Source organism: Podarcis pityusensis, assembly GCF_964106645.2.
Source record: "Podarcis pityusensis genome assembly, chromosome: 3".
NCBI classification, from domain to species: domain Eukaryota; kingdom Metazoa; phylum Chordata; class Lepidosauria; order Squamata; family Lacertidae; genus Podarcis; species Podarcis pityusensis.
In genome coordinates this window covers 83550578-83570588 of record NC_138026.1, presented here as the reverse complement: position 1 = coordinate 83570588, position 20011 = coordinate 83550578, and the positions used below count along the sequence as shown (strand labels likewise).

The following is a 20011-nucleotide window of genomic DNA, read 5'->3' as shown; positions in this document are numbered from 1 at the left end:
CAGCGTTTCTGCTTGGTCTGGGGGCCTTTTGGATCTCAGCTTCCTGCCCTTTTATTTGTAGTCGTATAAATATTATATTTTTAAGGGAAATGGGGAATGCAATCAGACAAGATGTAATAAACCATAAAAAAACAAAACCCTACTTTCTGTGTGTAGTTTTTTGATGGAGGGGGGCACACCTGGTCATCCAGATCAATCCCAGGTTCATTCATTCAAGCAAATAGATCCTCGTATGGAGTCTGTATATCTGAAAACTTTGCATATTTATTGCGCTTACAGAAGGTCACCACCTCAAGTTGCTAGCCAAGTCATGTATTTTGTCCTTTGTATGATGGTGGGTCAGGTGGACCTTTTTAAGTCATGAGTTAATTCTCCATGAGTTGGTAGAAAAGGATCCCCTGCCCCCCAGATTACTCGTAATTGTCTGATCTCTGTCGCTGTGCATACTGGCATGCAGTTCTGGTCTATATCAGAAGTTGTCATTACAGAATTTCGTGGTGGTGGCGGAGAATGGTGAAGGATTGTTGGGGAGAGTTGTAAAGACTTGCAAAGAAGAAACAGAAGACTGAAGTTGCAGGATTTTGGCAACTTAGGACTTTCGACCTCCTGAGAACTTGAAGCAAAGACTGAAAACCCTCTCAAGGCTCAGAGAGAGAACCCTTCTTGAAGCAACTGTATCGAGTGTGTGCATTTGTGCTTACTAATTAAAACAACCTCCGATAGAGTTTGTCTGCTGCAGGAATTTTAATCGTTTTGCTGAACTTCTGACTGGGCAGTAAGCCAACTGATTATGGGCACAAACTTCCAAAAGCCCTTTCCTTCCATTATTGTGTTAGATAGTGCCCTTAGCCAGTTATACTATCCCTCTGACAAGTTCCAAAGGACAGGGATACAGTTTGATAAGACACTGACATATTTCGATTTCAAATGAGTTACCAGGATCATGTTTGCGTGGCTGATTACGTGTCAAAAATCAGCCAAATAATATTGCATGTATAGCATTCCAACACCACCACATGCCAGTGCTGGTTGCTGTGTTTGGGGTTTGACATATGCCTGCTATTGCCTTAGGATATTGTTCAGAACCCATCAGTTTACTCAAAGGGCAGGGGTTTCTGAGGTGTGTGTCAGGGTCAAACAAAGCAGTTAGCAGGTGTTTTAGTGGTATATACAGCCATTCTGCAGCTGGTGGAAAAGAGCATGCCTCTTTTCATCTGGGAAAGTGGAGAAAGACATCATTTGCATCAATCACAGTTTAATTTCAATTGTTAATGGGAAATAGGAACCCCATAAAAAGGAGGGGAGAGAGTACCCAGCCTCTTTTGATTGTTTTCCTCTTTGTGGCTTCTATGCTGATCTAACTTTTTTTATATAAAACCCCCCCCTCCAGAAAACCTTGTTATCACGTCATTCACTTGTTGGAACAAGGAGTTTCTGTCAAATGACATCATTGCTTCCATACTGAAAAAAGTACCAGAGCTCTGAAATGCTTATGTACCAAGTTTAGGCTGGCTAAGAATAAAACACAAGAAGACACCTTCCTAGGGAAATGGTCTCCCTTTGTTTCATACATGAACACTAACAGAGATTGCAGATTTGGAGGATAAGGGCTGTTTTTTTCCTTCTCTTTAGAGATTTCCACACCTGATGACAACAGGAACAGACTGCAGTAGAATTTGGTATGGTTGACTTTATGTACTGCTGCATGAAGGAGAGACGTAGAAATTGTAACCCAAGTTTTGAATATTGTTTATTGAGTTTGTACTTCCTTTGAAGAGGTTCATTCAAAATTATTATTTTTATTTAAAAACAACAGGGCTGTGCTTCCCTGTACCCCCCCCCCAAACCCTGCTGTGCTTCTATCCACAGATCTATTCAATGGAGATGCCTTTCTCACTGTCCCCAGGCAAGAATTAGACAGGCATTCCTGGTTGATTGATGCGCAAAAGCCCCACCCCAAATTCTGCCTCTTCCCCACAGCTCCCTTTTGCCCCATGCTTGGCTCCACCCACTTAAACGCTTCTCACCTGCCTGCTGTTGCTTTCTGCAAGAACTCTAGCATTCTTATGAGAGGCGCTTGTCTACATTATGCAAGAGAAACTCCCTTCGCTCCCAGCATCGTCAAGAATTGAGACTGTGACTGTTAGTGCAAAGCTAATGCCCTATGGCACTGCCCACCCCTTTTCCTATTTTTGCTACTTGTGATATTGTTGTTTTCTTCTTCTGACCCTCCTGTATTCTTTTTGTAGGTATGACACAGGCTGGGAAGAGGAATACTGCAAACAATGTGTGAGGATGCCAGACTGTAGCCATGGGACTTGCTGCTAACCCTGGCAATTCAGTTGCCGAAGTGGCTGGCCAAGCAGGTTCTATGACCAAGGTAGGCCATGCCACTTGGGACAGGGTGGGGACATCTTGAATAAAGTCAGGACAGGGAAAGGACACAGTGTTAAATGCTCAGCTGCCTTATACTGCCCACATGGCCTTGTAGCAAGCTCTCCAGCATTCACACAGGGTTCTTCCTTGATGCCGATATGTGTCAGAGCGATTCAACTGCAGCCCTTGGCAGTCCTGGACAGAGAATGTTCTGTCACCTGTTCTCAATTCGTAAGCTGGACTCTCAGCCGTGTGTGGAGTGCATCTTTCGTTAAGCTACAGATATCAGGAAAGGGTCCCACATTGCAGAGGGGAACATTCCCAGTCGTGAGGTACCAATTGTCCAGTGTTTGTGTCTCTGCAGGGAGGTCACTGCTGCCCACTGTGCAGAAGATGCTGAAACAAGGAGTCTGGCTTCTGGCTGAGAACAGCAGGGGAATCAAGCTCTGCCACCTTCCCAGCATGCATCACCAGCACTCGGTCTGAGTCCAGGATAGTGTTCAACCTGAAATAAACACAGCAGCAGGGTAAGCTCTTATTTTGGAAAGAGCAGAGAACTGAAAAGTGCTGCCCTCTCTTTTATCACAGTACCTCAAAGTGGGTAAAAGAGTACTCCCTTTCAGCTACTGCTGTAAATCTATAGGCACCTAACAGCTGTTAGGTGGCCATCCAGCCTCTTCCTATGAGGGATGCTGTAGAAGTGATATTCTCTGCCTTGACTTTCTGACTGTTGAGGTCCCTTGCAACTGTGTGGCTCTGTGCATCTCTCAGGTGTCAACGAGTTTTTTTTGTTTGTTTTTTGGATGCAGAAGCCTTCAAGCATGTGAATAACAAAGCAATTTTGAAACAGCTTTGCTAGCTTGTTTGTTGTGTGTAAGAACTAGACCTAAGCCTCACGTTTCTTATTTGTTACTCACTGATAATATAATTGAAGGCCTGCAAGATATAGCCTGCAACCCTGTGCAGCCTCTTACTAAGATGAAAAGCAGAGCTGCTCTTCTGGGTATTTTGCAACATTCGTACAGAAGAGGTCAGGTTGTATACACACCACCATTTGCTGTCTTACAAGTGATTGCTGTAAGTCACTCTGGGAGCCCTGTCAGCTAAATAACAGGAAAACGCTTCAGGTAAATAATACATTGATAGCCATGTTAAGTGATAATTATCTTTGACTACTATGAAGTCAGTTGCTGCATGAAATGGGATTCAAGCTACCTAACAGTGGGACATACCGTATTTTTCGCTCTATAAGACGCACTTTTCCCCCTCCAAAAATTAAGGGGAAATGTGTGTGCGTCTTATGGAGCAAATGCAGGCTCCATGCCTTCAGCAATGCAAAGCCTGGAGAGCGAGAGGGGTCAGTGCGCACTGATCCCTCTTGCTCTCCTGGCTTCGCTTCGCTGGAGAGGTGCTGCGCAGCTTTCCCTCTCTATGCAGCGCCCCTTCAGCAAAGCGGGAGAAGAAATGGAAGGGGCTCCGCTTCTCCTGCCGCTTCGCTGAAGGGGGCGCTGCGCAGAGAGGGAGAGAATGCTTTTTTCTTGTTCTCCCCCTCTAAAACTAGGTGCGTCTTATGGTCGGGTGCGTCCTATAGAGCGAAAAATACTGTAATTTGACTAAAATTAAGGAAAGCTAGGAGCAAGACTTGTGGATTTCATTAAAGCTCTCTTTCCTCCCATAATCCAAGCACTGATACTAATTAATACTTCCTGAAGCACTTCAGATTTGTAAATCAAAAGGCATGTGGTTGTGACATCCCTGCATCTGCCACCCACTGTGGATAGTTATCATCTGTTCAGAGAGCTGGGTGTGCAAGCAAAAGTGCATTAGGTAAATAAAGGTGATTCTGTGATCCCTGAGCGTTGCTGCTTGAAAGCTGGAGAACAGGCTAAATGAGAAACAAAAAGGCACCTGTGAGCTATAGTCAGTACAGTTTTGTCTGCGAATCGCTGGCGGATGGTCTGTTGGAGTAATCTGTCTGTCTTCTGATCCACACTTGCTGTGGCTTCATCAATGCACAGAACCTGTCAATGAGACAAAATGAAAACACTTAGAAGAGTGTCGCTGATGAACACAACTCTTGGTCCTGCTTATTAATACAACACATTTAATTTAATCAGGCACTGTGGAATCTAACCGTTGTAAGAACTCGAGAGCCATGCTGGGAAGCCCACAAACAGGGCATGAAAGCAAGAGGCCTTTCCAGTGTTTCTTGGCCCCCAGCAACTGGTATTCAGTGTTATACTGAAAAAGGACATTGTCCACAGTTGCCCCTAGACTCTGTAATGCTGTATCTTTTTGCACAAGATTTTCCTGATCCATAAGGCTGAATGCTATACCATTGGTATGTTTGTATAGCATTTTTAGCTCTGCGTCATTATATTGCTCTGGTTTTGTACCTTTGTACTCCTAGAAGTATGACAGTGCTTCTTTAGTTTCTAAAAATATTAAGCAATTTAGAAATGCTTTTAATTAAAGAAATAAAACACTGCCTCTGAACCAGGAGGTGCGATTTAGTTAATAAATTGTTAGCCACTAACTGTCCTGTCCTACACTGATTTGTCTAAACTGAATAAAATTGCTTTTTTCAGTGCAGTGTGAGCACCCTCTCACTGCTTCAATAAACATTTGGGGAATGAGTTTTGTAGCCAGCTATCCTGGGGGCTGCCACCACATATTGTGGTAGCAAATTCCATAAACTAATTCTGTACAGTGTGGAGAAATATGGTCTTTTGTCTGTCTATCTCAATAGGTGACTCTGAGTTCTAGAGTTTTAAGAAAAAGCCTAACCTTTCTCTCTATCCACTTCCCCAAACCATACAGTGGTACCTTGGTTCTCGAACTTAATACTTTCTTGGAGTCTGTTCGACTCCCGAAACAGATCGAAAAGCAAGGCGTGGCTTCTGATTGGCTGCAGGAGCTTCCTGCACTCAAGTGGAAGCTGCGTCGGAAAACGTTTGCAAACCTGAACACTTACTTCCAGGTTTGTGGCGTTTGGGAGCCGATTTGTTTGACAACTAAGCCGTTTGGGAACCAAGGTACCACTGTACATACTTTTATGGTCCTCCATAGTGTTCCCCCTTAGTCACTTTTTTTCTTAGTTCAGAAGACCCGAACATTGTCACCTTTCCTCACAGGGAGAATGCTCCATTTTTTTATCCAGCTTTCCCCCTTTTTGTTATTGAGCTAATACATCCTCCTCACACCTTCCAAGTCTTGCAGTATGATCCTTCCCCACAGTTATCCCAAACAAACAAAAAATATCAGGCATCTTTGTGGAACCCACTTTGAGAAGACATCACTCACCTTGGCCTGGGTCAAGAGAGCCCTTGCTAAACAAACCAGCTGCCTCTGTCCTACAGAGAGACTCTTTCCTCTCTCCCCCAGCTCACAATCCAACCCACCTGCATGGAGCAAGAGAGTGGAGGAGTTAATGTAAGTTTCAAAACTTTGCCTCTACTTAACACTAGTTCAGATGAATGAGAAAGGCCTGAATGTAGGCAAGAAGGGCTGAGATTGGAACAAGAAACAAAGATCACAAACCCTCTGTGCCAGTCTTTCTCAACCTGTGGGTCCCCAGATGTTGTTGAACTACAACTCCCATCACCCCTCGCTAGCAAGGCCAGAGCTCAGGGATGATGGGAGTTGTAGTCCAACAACACCTGGGGACTGACTTAGTTGCCTTATAACCCCTTTAGCCCCTGGCCATTGGCCGTGCTGGCTCAAATGATGGGAGTTGTAGTCTAACGACATCTGGTGACCCAAAGATGAGGGAATCTGCTTTTAAGGGTTTTATTGAGGCCATTTTTATTTATTTTTTTAAAAATCACAACAGCTTCCGCTGGTTTCCAGCAACCTCCACCCCATAGTTGTTTAGTGAATTTTCCTTCAGCTTACTACTCTGACCAGTATTGAAGACCAATAGGTTTTGGCAGATTCTTTTCTAGGTTCTTAATATTTCCCCCATCGTTCTACCCGGACCCTGAGGTCCAGCGCCGAGGGCCTTCTGGCGGTTCCCTCACTGCGAAAAGCCAAGTTACAGGGAACCAGGCAGAGAGCCTTCTCGGTAGTGGCACTGGCCCTGTGGAACACCCTCCCACCAGATGTCAAAGAGAACAACAACTACCAGACTTTTAGAATACATCTGAAGGCAGCCCTGTTTAGGGAAGCTTTTAATGTTTTATGCATTACTGTATTTTAATATTTTGTTGGAAGCTGCCCAGAGTGGCTGGGGAAGCCCAGCCAGATGGGCGGGGTATAAATAATAAATTAATAATAATAATAATAATAATAATAATAATAATAATAATTATATCTCCCTCCCAACAAACATAACAAGCAGTTCATTTCTGTTCTCCAAACAATGTACTCACCCATCTCTGTAATCACTGCCTGCAGATGGCATTGCTCTAGGACTTGCAGCAAGTCGGCATCTGTGTGTTGCCCCCGAGGGTCCAAGTTCTCACGGATTGTCCCACTGAACAAAAAGGGATCCTGGGGGATTATGGCCAACTTAGACCTAAGAGGAAGGACAGAGGAAGGCTCACTGGACTGCACAGCTTAGAGGCGAACAGGGCCAATGGGAACCTGACATTCTGAGACAGCCCCTCCGCATCGCATTAAATTGACTTTTCAAGCTGCTGCAACAGCGACACTGCTGCCATTGTGGCTTACTCCTTGACCTACCTCAGTGCTTTCAAGCCTACAGAATGGCTGTCAATGTTGTCCAGGAGGATCCGGCCAGCTTTCAGCTCCACCATACGGAAAAGGGCCAGAAAGAGGGTGGACTTGCCGGATCCAGTCCGCCCAACTACCCCCACTTTCTCCCCAGAGTAGATTGTGAAAGTCACCCCATCCAAGGCATTGGGTAGGTCAGGCCGATAGGCCAGCACTACTTGCTGGAACTCTATGTGACCCCGACTTGGCCAATCAGGTGAAACCTTGAAAAAAGAGAAAAAGGTGCAAGCAATAATGCAGCAGCAATACTTCCTTATCCTAAGTCCTTTTTGATTTGCCAACACCATGATCAGCAGTGGGAGCAGAGAAGATCCAAGGGCCCCAATGTGACAATCCTTACTGTTGTCCCAGTTGCAAAGGTGACAGTGGCTGTCATTTTGAATCTATTGGGGTCCAGGTCTAGAAGTGAGATGAAAGATGACTGAGCTTCCCTGTACCCTTGTCTGATGAGCTTTTGGGCTTGCTGTTGACTTCAGTGATGGTGGAAGAGGCTTCATTCCATGAATAGGACTCTGCTGTGCATACCATTGGCCACAGGGAAGCTAGGGGAGGTTTACCGATCCAAATCAATAAAACAAGCTGCCATTGCATCAGATTAGCTGAAGGTCTGTCCCCTTCTGGTCCTTTTTTGCTGGGCTTTTAAAAATATCTCCTCCTCCTCCTCTGCCTTAATCCCTGCTGACAAGCTGAATGAGGAGTGAAGAGGGAAATTCTTTGAAGGCCAGATAGCTCCCAAAACCCTTGCTGTTCTGGTGAAGCAGGATAAATATGGGAGGGGAATTCTCTCACCAAAAGGGGCAGGAAGTTTGTTGACAGTAGTTACCCGCTCCAGGATGCCTACCTCCTCCTCTGAAGAATGCTCAACAGATGGAGAACTAATGCAGACCAAAGAGCCTGTGCTTTATGGACTGTGTGGAATCAGATGTTCTGCAAGAGCACCTCCAATCATTCACAGGAGACCCAGCAATGAACCCTTACCTGGAGCAGCTCCTCTTGAGGCTCCACAGGAATCTCTGTTGCATATTCCTCGGTACGCTCCACACTCACCATCATGGTCTCTGTCTGGGTGAAGCTGTTGATGAGTCCAGACAACAAGTTTGTGACCGAAAGGGCATAGGAAAGGGCCAGGCCCACAAGACCTGCGGGGACAAAAAAGGCTTTGTCAAAAAGCACAACAACTCTGAAGCAAGGAAAACAACAGTGGCCCAGTTCCAATATGGGTAAGTAGAGGAGAAAGAGAGAGGTCAACATGTTAAGAAGGTGTCCCTTGCAAAAGAATTGATGGGGTGGATTTTTCTTGCACATTCAAAATCTAACTGGAACCCTAAATTATTTTTAGGGTATGTAAGACTGGCTTTCAATTCTTTTCTCTGCCCCTTAATGTCTGCACCAGCTCACTTGCTTTAGCTATCTGTATCTATCTAATTATCCCATACGTACACTGGGCAAGATGAGCATTGCTTCTCTTTCCTTCAGTGTGCTTCTGTCTGCTTTTTATGGCCTAACACATTTGGGAACAGAGAACCCTGTCAAACTATAGGGGAGTTCAGCTGGATCATTGGCTTTCAACCGGGCTGGGTTGTAAACTTAGGCAGGCTACAGTATCCCCACCCCCTTCTTTCTTTTTTAAAAGAGAAAGATGGGAGAGAGAGATGTGAAAATAGAATGCATGCAGTGGGGGGAAAGAAAAATGACCTGAAGCTGTTGCTGAAGAGAGGCTGAATCTTAGAAAAGTTTTTGCTGTGTATTGTGTGCCGAGAAAGAACTCCAGAGGTGAATTTAATGGCAGATGTCTGGAGAGTTCACTCTGTGAGATATTGATGGCTGTGGTTCGCATGTCAGCTTGATAACAGCAGAATGGAAGAGAACATGACCTTGTACCACTCAGATAAACACTGCAAAGAACTGAACAACGAGAGAAAGAACTAAACTCTTTCAACACTCCAGGTCTGGAATGGATGATATATCTACAAGATGAAATTGAGGTGAAGGTGAAAAAGGTGAAAAAGCAGGCAACTGGAAGAATGGTTAAATGGGAAGTGAAGGGTTTCAGCTGGAGACTAAATAAGAAATGAAGCAGCTATGGGGGAAATCTTGGACATATGATTGAAACGGGAGTGGGAAACCTGATTTTAAGAAATTGTATTAAATTAACTTGGTTTGATTTGTAATAATTTGGAAAATCAATAAAAAATGAAAATACAGTATGAAAAAATGACAAATGAGTCCCGTAGTACATGCTGGTATAAAGGTAGGTCCTGGGTGGATCAAACTACTATTTAGCTGCTTTCTAGTCCTCCCAAAAGCAGATATCCAGGATCCATGTCAGAGAGTGGTGGAAAGAAGAAGCATTCTGAGATGTCAATGGCAAAAGATGACCACAGATGAAGATGCCTCCTTCAGAGGTCATAATCAGGTGGCTCACCAGGGTTTCCCATTTTTTTCTGGTGCTGGATGATGGCGATTCCTGCAATAGCAGTAACTACAGCAACTCCAATCATCTGCAGCCGAATGTCCAACCACTGCATTGCGGTGTTACTGGCAAAACGGCAGCGCTGATTCAGTTCAAGTCGCAGCTGGTTCTCTGTCTCAAACCTAGACTGGATACAACCCAGAGGTTAATATCAGGAAGAGATCCATTGCAGTTCTCAGTACCTCTTTTTCTCAGCGGTCACAGGACCAGTTCCCCAAGTCAGCCCTTTCTGTGCATATTTAGACCTTCCCTGCCTGAAGAGCAAAACTCACCTGCCTGTGGCCCTGGTTGCTCGGATTGTGCTGAGGCCTGTCAGGGTCTCTGAGAAGTGAGTGTAGATGGGGGACAGGGTGAGACTGTAGAGGCGTTTGAGTTCTCGGGAGGTGCGCCGATAATAGCGCTGAATTGAGTAGTAGATGGCAGCCAGGGGCAGCAGAACGAGGCCGATCCAAGGCAGGCCATAGGTGATCATCACAAGCATGCCCAGCAGCCCAAAGATGTTGGCCAGGAAGATGTTGAGAATGAATGGCAGGCTGTCATCCACACAGTACAGATCTGAGGAGAAGCGATTAAGGATGCGGCCCGTTGGCGTGGTGTCAAAGAAAGTCACTGTGGCCTGGCAATAGAAGAAAAAGATTGTAGTGAACCATTGTGTGCTGTTTCACACTTTTAGAGATTGATCTGTGTTCTAAAAAGAAGCTGTGTCCAGAGGCTGTTTTTTGTGGCAGCTAAGTAATTTAGAGATTATGGCACACATCAGCTGCTTAATTCTTGTACTCAAGACAAAACACTTATCATACAATATATGCTTCTCCCAAATGTGATTATTATTATTATTACATACATCTCAAGCAAATTTACAGACATGGCATAACCCCCCCCCCCAAAAGGTAGGTTTTTTTAAGTAAAAAAAAATAATAGCGGCAGAGACCTATTTTTTCCAGCTGGAAAAGCTTGTAGAAACAAAAAATGTCATCAGTTGTTTCAGGAAATTACAGATAGTGGGCATATCTCAACAAGGAATGCTGTTCCAGTGAACCAGGAACAGCCAAATTATATCCCATGATATAAAAACTTATTACATGAAACAGTTTTGAATCACTAGACAAAGCAAAGGGTTTGTTTTAAAGGATTAGAACCAGTTTGTTTGATGAAAGCCTTTAGCCTACTTTTTTTTTCCTATCTCTGGGACAAGCCTTGCCATAAGCATTTTGATGGGCCATTGCAAGGACCTGCACCCATGTAAGTAGAGTGACCTCAAACCAAAGCCCAAGAGGGAAGGAGGCTAATCAGATTTTCTTGCTGCATAAACTGTGGAGGAACAGGGAGGAATGCTAGTTTGAGCTTGCCCAACAGGATAATATGCCATCTCTTTTCTTTTCCCTCCTCTTTGCACAACAAGTTCTTAACAAAGATGCCTCATCCCAATACAAAGTCACCTTCATGATCCAGCTATGAGACTTGCTGTGGGGAAGAGGAGTATCCTAAGCAAGTGACTATCTTATCCTAACCTTGGTTTGTGTGATTATTTTCAAGACAGATATAAGAACTGTATAACCTGTTCTAAACAAAGAGGAAATACTGCGTTTCCAAACCATAGTGATGATTATTTTCTCGAGCCATTTCTCTCAAGAGACCTCTGGGGTTCGTGGTCAGCACTTCAGCAAAGGATTAATACCTTCTACAACAGTCAACTGAAATTAAATGGGGTCTGGACATATGAACCCCAAAGAAGAGCAAAGCAGGGAGGTGGGCTTTAAGAGCAGCTCCCCTTCTTCTCCTGTCTGTCCCCTGTCCCCAAGCAGAGCTTCCAGGACCCAGAGCTGTCCTGTCTGACAGACTTTACCTTCATCACCCTTTTGAGCAGCCTGTCGTGAATGACAATTGCAGCGTGAATGGTGCCATAGGCAAAGAGGAAGGCTCTCAGCATCGTGAAGACAGAATTGGCCCCAGCAATGCAGCCGTACACAGTCAGGTAAAAGTTCACGTCCAAAGTGCCATTTGAAGGAACGGAGGCAAAGACTGGACAGCTGAGGAGACAGACAAGATCAGTCAGGAATGGCAGCTCACCTGATGTCCAGCTCCTTTGCCAGGTCTTGGGCAAAGTCAATAGGACCGCTCTCAAAGTGAGGGGAAGGGGTATTCCTAAGAAGGCTCCATGCTGGTCCCTCCCATTATGCTCAGGCCTGGTGCTGCATCTGAGGCAAAGAGGCAACCCAGTGTCTCCCTGACAACATCCCAGTGAGTATGGGGGAAATGTCAGGCAGTAGCAGATCGGGGGGTGGGGGTGGAGGTGAAGCAGCCAGCCAGCCGACTTGCCTGGTAGTCCTCCCTTCATGGCCAAACCCTTGAAACAAAACAAAAAAGTTGTGCCAGCTGGGTGGGATTATCACCTCACCTCCATGCTTGATAAGCTTGCCAGGGGGACCAGGCATGGGCCAGAAGTTCCCCAATCCTTCCCTGCACCTAGGTGCCCATTTCCTCTCAGCACCCCATCTGGTAGGTTTTTTTAGATCTTTCTGCCAAGCTTCTCTTTCGTTTCTATAAGTTTTGGTGGCTCTATCGGTGGTGTTCGGTTTTCCACTCATGCCAAGGCAAACCTTCACAAAGGGGCTGCCAAAACAAAGCCCACGTGTTTCTGCACATTCACTGACAGACTTAGTCCTCAGACTCAGTTCATAGCTTATACCAACATACACGAGTCCCCCATGGGAGAAGAGCAGCAACTGTGAGGAAGGCAAAGCTGGCAGGTTGCTGACAGAGGCGTTTTCTGGGCGGGGTAGGCTGGAAATCCAGTGTGACAACCACCAGTCAGAGACATTCCTAGAAGCTGTAAGAATGCACAAGTATCAATGAGTGAGATTTAACTTTACCAATTCAAAAATTAGCAGCTAGTTAAGAGGCCTTTCATGTGAGTTTTGAGTTGTAAAAGTAGCCACAAGGTGAATTTATCTGTCCATTTTAACTGTCCAAACTGTTAGGGTGTGATTCACCTCACGGGTCCTGTCAAAGCAAGCCCTGTGCAAGGGCTTTGGCTTGCGCAATGGGGCTTCTCCCCTCCTTGCCCGCCCCTTGGTGCTCCCTGAAATTGGTTGGGAGAACTCCACAGAACAGAATGTGGTGGGGGGGCAGGAGAGGGAGGATAGCTGTCTCAAGAGGACACAGAATTTATGGGAGACAGCAAGAAACCAAGACCAGAGGAGGAAGAAAGTGAAATCCTTACCTTGCATTAGCAGCAGTGAGAGAAGGATGGATAATGCCAGGCAGCTGCCCACAGCCAGCCAATATGCTTGGTAGACCTGGAAAGCCACAGCCCCTTCTTTCTTCTCTTCCTCTCGCTTGAGGAGACAATTTGCGTCATTTGGCTCGTCTTCCTCAGGCTCTACCTCTTCTTCTTGGCTATATTCAGTGGGTACTTAGGAGGCAGAAAACAACTACAGGTCATGGCATGCAGAAAGGGTTCCTTGATGGGCAACCAAGTACCCTTGAGTTTAAAGACTTCCCATTTTGTGATATATTTTCAGTTAAATTAAAATACCTGGCAAACCCACACTTCCATCAGCTGCATCCTACTTTGGTCTGTAGACCTGGCTGTTTATAACTGGGAGCTATTGCTCTTCCTTTTCAGGGCAGACATATGTCACTCTCAAATTTGCTTAAAGCAGAGGATGAGATCTCCTACTGCATCTGTTCCCCCCTGCCCTTACATACAAACAAAATAAAGCTTCTGAAGAAACCTCATGCTAAGGCTAAAATGCAGTGTATGTGTGTGTGTAGTCTTTATACTAAGAATCTTTGGCCCCTGGTGTCTATTTTACTGACTGTAGTAGGTTTAGGCAATTATTTTAACTTGATTTGATTCATTTATAGACCACCAGATTAGGTGGTCTACATCAGATTAGGATTCCAGGACAATTCACAAGATAATGAAGAATAACCATGCATTAAATAAAACCAGAAGCTTATAACTCTTTGCTCAAAATGAAACAAGGAGGCCTACATGCTCAACTGGGGAGTAAGTAATGTTCCTTCTTTGCCTTAGATTTCCAAACTAGTTCACTCCTCAACCTGGCCAACTAGTCCTGATGCGAGGTCTAAAAGGTCACAAACAAAAAGATTCATAAATGTTATTGCTCAGTTACCATGTATCCGGCAGAAGCATACTAAAATCCTCCTTAAAACACCCAGAACTTACTTTTATCCTTCTTTGTCTTGTCCATCTCCCTGAGCTGAGGGGCAGCTTGCACTAGTGGCAGGATCTCATTTGGAGTTCCTAGAAAAAAATACCAATAGGGTTGCATTCGGCAGAAACTTAACTCTGTATCTGTTACAGTGCGATATCATCTGCCTGAGGCTCCTCTCTTTGGTCCTGAGTTGCCTTTTTGCATAAGATAGAGGTCCTGCATGGAATATTCTCTAATCCAGCATGGTCTCCTGTTGGCTAAAGGTGTGTGTGTTTTGGGGAGTTTCACCAGTTGGCCTTTCTTTCTGCAATCCTCAGCACCACCTTCCACTCTATTCTGGAGGGTCTACCAATCCTCCACAGCAGATCCTTAGGAGCACTGAAGGAGGAATTGGCAAAAATGGCCTCCCCTCTTTTTCTGCATGTAGGAACATCCTGTGAGTGAAGCTCTGTCTCTACACATAGAGCAGCATGCCTAGAAAGATTTCTGCTCACTCTAGCTCTGTAATCTATTTGGAAACCTCATTTGCACCCCTTAACAATTCCCTTCTCCCTAATCTCATCTGCTCACCTGCATTGTTGTTGCACTTTCCCCCATTTTGGATATTTTAGTAACACAGCATATTCCTTGCAAATTCCATTGTTTACCCACATTGTGGAAGTTTCTATTTTATTATCTGATTTAGCCTATTTATGGTCCGATAAACCTTCAGGGTAGCTTACAAGATACCAAATTAACAAAACCACTTTTAAAAAATCATAAAACAACAATAAATGAAATGAAACAATTGAATCAATAATTAAAATGTATTAAAAAGTGCAAAAAAAACCCCAAACAAACTGCACAGGGACAACTAAAACACTACCTGCTTGATTTAAAAAACACCGTGTGACTCACCCTCTGAATTCCCACTCTGAGGAGGGCAGCTCAGAACCTAGGCATAGAGAAACAAAAGTGGTAGAAAACACCAGGCTATACCTGTCTTGAGTATTCTGCCGTTGTCCATTAGCAATAAGATGTCAGCCTTTTCCAAAAACTCTGTTCTGTGGGTGCAAAGAATCCTGGTCTTACGTTTGAGAATTCCCAGAATGCACTTCTGCATAAGGTGTTTGGCTACATCTGCATCAACAGCTGCCAGTGGGTCATCGAGAAGGTATAAGTCTTTATCCTAAGGAAAACAGCAATATAAATATTAAGGCTTTCTGACTTTGAAATACTAAGGATGGTAAAAAAAGAAAGAAAAACATCTGAAAATGACCTTCATTTGTTTGTTAAATAATAATAATAATAAATTTATACCCCGCCCATCTGGCTGGGTTTCCCCAGCCACTCTGGGTGGCTTCCAACAAAATATTAAAATACCACAATACATCAAACATTAAAAGCTTCCTTAAACATGGCTGCCTTCAGATGTCTTCTAAAAGTCTGGTAGTTGTTCTCTTAGACATCTGGGGGAGAGCGCCACTTCCGAGAAGGCCCTCTGCCTGGTTCCCTGTAACTTGGCTTCTCGCAGTGAGGGAACTGCCAGAAGGCCCTCGGCACTGGACCTCAGTGTCCGGGTAGAACGATGGGGGTGGAGACGCTCCTTTAGGGTGTTTGTTTCACCCTAGTTCTTCTTAAGGGCAGGACCTGTCAATGGAAGCATCACCACTTCTATTTCAAGTTAGTGCCATCTGAGGCTGCTTACCCAGCCCTTTATATACCTGGTAAACAGCTCTTGCAAGCGCAACTCGAGCTTTCTGTCCCCCGCTGAGTGTAACTCCATTCTCGCCCACCTCTGTCTGATCGCCTGCTGGCAAAATCTAAAAGTTAAACAGAGAGATGATAAGTAATTTAAGAAGTGTTAAACAGATGCACTGAGCTATAGCAACATCCAGGACCCCTGACTTTGGTTCACAGCTCTAGTGCGAAGTCCTTCTGGACAAGCAACCAGGTGCCAAAATGTCTGCAGAGAAACCAAGGAGATTAAATGGCAGTTGGCAGCCACTGCCAAAATCAGACCACCTGTTGGTTCTGTTAATGTTGATCTGAATCCATTGAAAGGAAGGAAAGCAGAACCTTCCTAACACATTGTGCTTGGGACTCGGTTATATCATTAGTGTGAGCACAAAGTGGCAATTGTTGACAAGAGAATATGACAAACTTGAAGTAGAAAAATGCTATTCCAGTTCTTTTCAGTCCAAAGGCAGAGTGAATATAAGAATACACCGAAAACAGAAGCTTACCCCTCAATATTGATGACTCCCAAAAGAAACATATAATTAATAACAGTACTTTGACCATAATCCTAGGAAAGTCAGTTGCACTTAAGTCATTTGAAACAATGGGCTAGGTTAATCGTTTTAAATGGGGCCTTCACCGATTTTAGTGGAAAGTAAGCATGACTAACTTTTTTTACATGGGGACAACTGTATACAAAAAATTGTATTAAGAAAATGCAACACAAAATTCAAAAAGGAGGGCTCTTGGTAATGTTGCCAATTTGACCCGGTTCTGTTTACCATTGAAACAAGAAGCTAGGAAACAGCTCTGGAAGTCCACTTTACTAAGACTCGCATTACTAAGCTTTAGGTGGTCTTCTTCTCAATATATTCAATTTGAGACTACACGGTTCCATATACAGCCTATTAAAAGCTCTTACATTGTGCACTGGGAATTCCCAATGGCTATACATCAGATTGTTGAATGCACATAGAGCACCAATGGTCCCTAGGGAGCCAACCTATTTTTTTCTCATAGGGCACTCACATTCAAGTCATCAGAGAGAGCACAGGCCTCAATGACTTCCTGGTAAAACCTGGCATCATATTCCTTCCCAAAGAGGATGTTTTCACGGATGCTGGTAAACTGGATCCAGGGCTCTTGCGTGGCCAAGCCAAATCCTTTCTCCAGATCCCAGACGTAAACTTGCTCACCTCGACTGTATGCATCCCAGAGATGGGCAGGAGAAACAGACAAGGAAAAAAAAGAGGAGGAATTTAAAATTGCCATGAGAGTGGGTATGGAAAACAGGCCTTTCCAGTCATTAATTTCTATGAAGTTTGATGCTGGACCTCTGTGTGCTTAGGAGTTTTCTAATCCTTGTCATGATTAGGCTTGTGGTTACCTAATAGTGAGGGGAAACACTTTGAATGGGCCCAGTGAATAGTGTTGGAGTACCTGATATTGCAAGTATTGCTGAAGCTTAGAAATTGTGGAACTTGTATGGGAGGCCTCTGATAATCCCATATGTAAAAGGAGGATGTAAGTATAATGAGCACATCAATACTAAAGAAAATCACTGCAAATTAGATTATTATTACCTTGTATGCCCTGGCAGTGAAATAGGTTTTGTGGCTATACTCTGGTGAGACCAGATTCAAATTAAGCCTTAAGTCTTGCAGGTGAAATCATGGGTTCTTAAGACACAAGAAGCAAAGCAGTATCGACTATTTACCTACTGAGTTCTCCAGTGATGGCTGCCAACAAAGAGCTTTTTCCACACCCAACTTTCCCAACGACTCCCACCAGTGTGCCCTGCAGAGGGAAAGAGGCACCAGCTGTTTCAGAGTTTGTTATGCAACCTTGCTGTAGCACTTCACAAACATTCATTCATTCAGAACACATTCTTGTTCTCTCTGCAGAATGGAAGTACAAAGACTCCCATATCACACGGCTGACCCAGCGGCATTTCCCTGGACCGTTGCTCCTTGTTGCTCACCTTTGCCACCACCAGATCTTGAATAAAGAGCTGCAAACTTCCTCTGGGCATGTGGGATTCAGCATTTTCTTTGCTTGCTGGTGACCATGAAAAGGTGGTGCGGCGCATTTCCAGGACAGAAGATGGGTCAGAAGGGCCGTCTGCAATGGAAAAGCAGCAGCACATCTATAAGTAAATAGGACAGGATTTAACAACGTTGTTACATGCGTGGAATGAGATCTACTCACACAATGGTACTCCCTCCCCCTTTGTGCGGCCCTTAAATCTGCTCTGGAGAGTTGGGGAGAAACCCAGAACAGGTTTAGCAGGTATGCGATTGGAGGGGGGGGGGAGTCCTGCTGTGTGAATGGACCTAGTTCCTCAGTGCTGTGGTGACTTCCCCCCATATTCAAGAGGTACATTTGGGAACTATGAACTTTTGCAGGCTTTTGCAGGAAACTGTCTTGGACCATCAGCTGCCTCCTTAAGAGGGCTATGCAGATGATCCAAAATAAAGAAGGTATCCATCTTTCCATAAAACTTGCTTATTCCTTCACCTGCCCATGGGTTTCACAACTTTGGCCACTGAGAGAAACCTAGAGTGTTACCACTGGAGCTCCCTGGTGGAAGCAACAAGATGGGAACTCTGGATTAGCAAATGAGAGGAAACTGGCATCCGGAAAAGGAGCACTGCTATCAGGATACACTTGAACACCAAATGTTGTGGTTGAGTCCGTAGCCAAGCAGAATACCCAAAGGAACAAGCACCCCCCTTGCTCTTTTCATCTATTCCCAACGACTCAAGAGCACTTCTTTCCCTACTCTGGTGGTCTTACCCAACACCACCTGTTCTCCAGTTTCTCCAGTCACCATACCTCTGCTATAGTAAGCATCCAGATCCTGGTCTGTGAGCTCAAGGAAGTGCTGGACTCGATCCAGAGATACTTTGGCTTCTAAAATCCCATTCAGCACCCAGGGGAAATTATTGAGAGGTAGAATGAGCATCCCAACAAGTGCCAAAGCTGTAAACACCTATGGGGAGAGAGAAGATTTCATGGGATGGAAAAGCTCAGAGGGTTAAGCAAAGAACTGAAGTATCCAAAGAGAGCCAGAGAAAAGCCATTTTAGTAGTTGTGAACAGTGTGATGTGTGCTCAAATGTTCAAGGGTGTGTTTTAAGTGGACTTCCATTAGGGAGCATTATCTTGGGGTCTATGTCTGAGAAACATCAGCTCAGATTTAACCTTTCTGAGCAAGCTTTAATTCCTGAACTGTGATAGGAGCCAAGGCTACAAAAGCCTAAGAGGAGGGTGGAGAGTCTGAGATGGGAAGGAAGAAACCATCACTCTGTTGGTTTAATATTTAATACTTTAATATTGTCTGCTTTCATATTATGACTTTACTGGAGAGGATTATTATATTTTTTATAATAGTGGACAATTGCTTCTTTATTCCTCTTGTCTTCTATCCGATTCTGCTTTTATATTTGTAATAAAAGAGTAAAGCTTGAAAGACAACGAACCTTGTTTTGTCTAGGCAATGCTCTGTATAGAGTCTGTCTCATTTGTGAAGCCACTTACTTCTCACATTCCAGGGAAAGCTATCACTCAGGTAGGAGGTCCTTACTTCTGACACTAAAAGCAATTTTATTTCCCCCTTTTTATTGCTCTTCAATAGCAGCAATGTTTAAAATTGCTGGAAGTTTGCCTGAGCAGTGATACCTTCTGAAGCCTCTGCATACACCATGACAGTTTATTCATCTGTTCATTTATTTATATAAAAAACAACCTTTCTATCCCATGACAGTGAACATTCATCACTAAAAAACAAAAAGAAACCCAGTAAATGTAAAATGAACAATAAAACCAAAATAACTTAAAACAAACAAATAGCAGTGGAAGAGGAAATACAGAAAGCATGCTGGAACAAAGTTGCCTTCAACAAGCTAATTGTTAGGAATGATACAACTCTCCTGGGGTATCGCAATGGAAAATGCCCTTTTGTGCATCCCAACCAACTTCTTCTCTGACAGTGCCAGGACGTACAAAAGGACCTCCCCGGTTGATGTCATTGGGTGGACAAGATCATATATAGGATGACTGTTGTTCAAGTATCCTGGCCCCAAACAGTGTAACACTTTAAAGGTAAATGACCAGTACTTTGAATTGAACCTGGAAACGAATGGGTAGCCAATGAAGCTGGAATAACAAAAGAAGTCAGCTGCATATCCCAGGCAGAGGGATCATCAAGGAATGGGCACAGCTCTTACCTTGGTAGCAGAGAGCTGGTGTCCAAGTAGAACATAAGTGATGAAGATGACAATGGAGACAACCACAGGCAATGCTGCCCAGAGGTAGACACACACAGCATCCAGGTATTTGATTGCTCGAAGGCTCTTCAACTCCTTGGCTCTGCAAGTATACACTCTGCTGGCAAAATGCTGCTCCCAGGTGTAGAACTTGATCACTCGCATGCCACACAAGAACTCCGTCATCAGCTGCAGGTAAAGGGAGATGCAACACAACAATCACCGGCATCTCTTTGTCACAATGCTTTCTATTTCAGC

General features: G+C 44.3%; 2 protein-coding genes across 9 annotated transcripts in view; one reads left to right on the top strand and one right to left on the bottom strand.

The window, feature by feature from the left end:
- LOC308472616 (zinc finger protein 318-like) overlaps window positions 1-4201 on the top strand; it is a 27446-nt gene extending 23245 nt beyond the window's left edge. The window contains exons 7-9 of the transcript XR_013983598.1: window positions 1633-1679; window positions 2250-2380; window positions 2741-4201. The gene's annotated coding sequence lies outside the window, so the exon portion shown is untranslated. The remainder of the gene's footprint in view (window positions 1-1632; window positions 1680-2249; window positions 2381-2740) is intronic.
- The window catches only part of ABCC10 (ATP binding cassette subfamily C member 10), a 26036-nt gene continuing 7758 nt past the window's right edge, over window positions 1734-20011 (bottom strand). For all 8 annotated transcript variants that reach the window (XM_080997632.1, XM_080997626.1, XM_080997627.1 and 5 more), the window contains exons 4-22: window positions 19715-19942; window positions 18322-18478; window positions 17468-17607; window positions 17204-17283; window positions 16516-16687; window positions 15471-15569; window positions 14746-14935; window positions 13779-13856; window positions 12807-12998; window positions 12281-12413; window positions 11430-11613; window positions 9856-10199; window positions 9536-9705; window positions 8089-8249; window positions 7060-7313; window positions 6747-6892; window positions 5680-5777; window positions 4285-4397; window positions 1734-2881 (exon numbers count right to left, since the gene is read on the bottom strand). In XM_080997632.1, the coding sequence (XP_080853758.1) occupies window positions 2746-2881; window positions 4285-4397; window positions 5680-5777; window positions 6747-6892; window positions 7060-7313; window positions 8089-8249; window positions 9536-9705; window positions 9856-10199; window positions 11430-11613; window positions 12281-12413; window positions 12807-12998; window positions 13779-13856; window positions 14746-14935; window positions 15471-15569; window positions 16516-16687; window positions 17204-17283; window positions 17468-17607; window positions 18322-18478; window positions 19715-19942 (3075 nt within the window). In that variant the 3' untranslated portion in view covers window positions 1734-2745. The remainder of the gene's footprint in view (window positions 2882-4284; window positions 4398-5679; window positions 5778-6746; window positions 6893-7059; window positions 7314-8088; window positions 8250-9535; window positions 9706-9855; window positions 10200-11429; window positions 11614-12280; window positions 12414-12806; window positions 12999-13778; window positions 13857-14745; window positions 14936-15470; window positions 15570-16515; window positions 16688-17203; window positions 17284-17467; window positions 17608-18321; window positions 18479-19714; window positions 19943-20011) is intronic.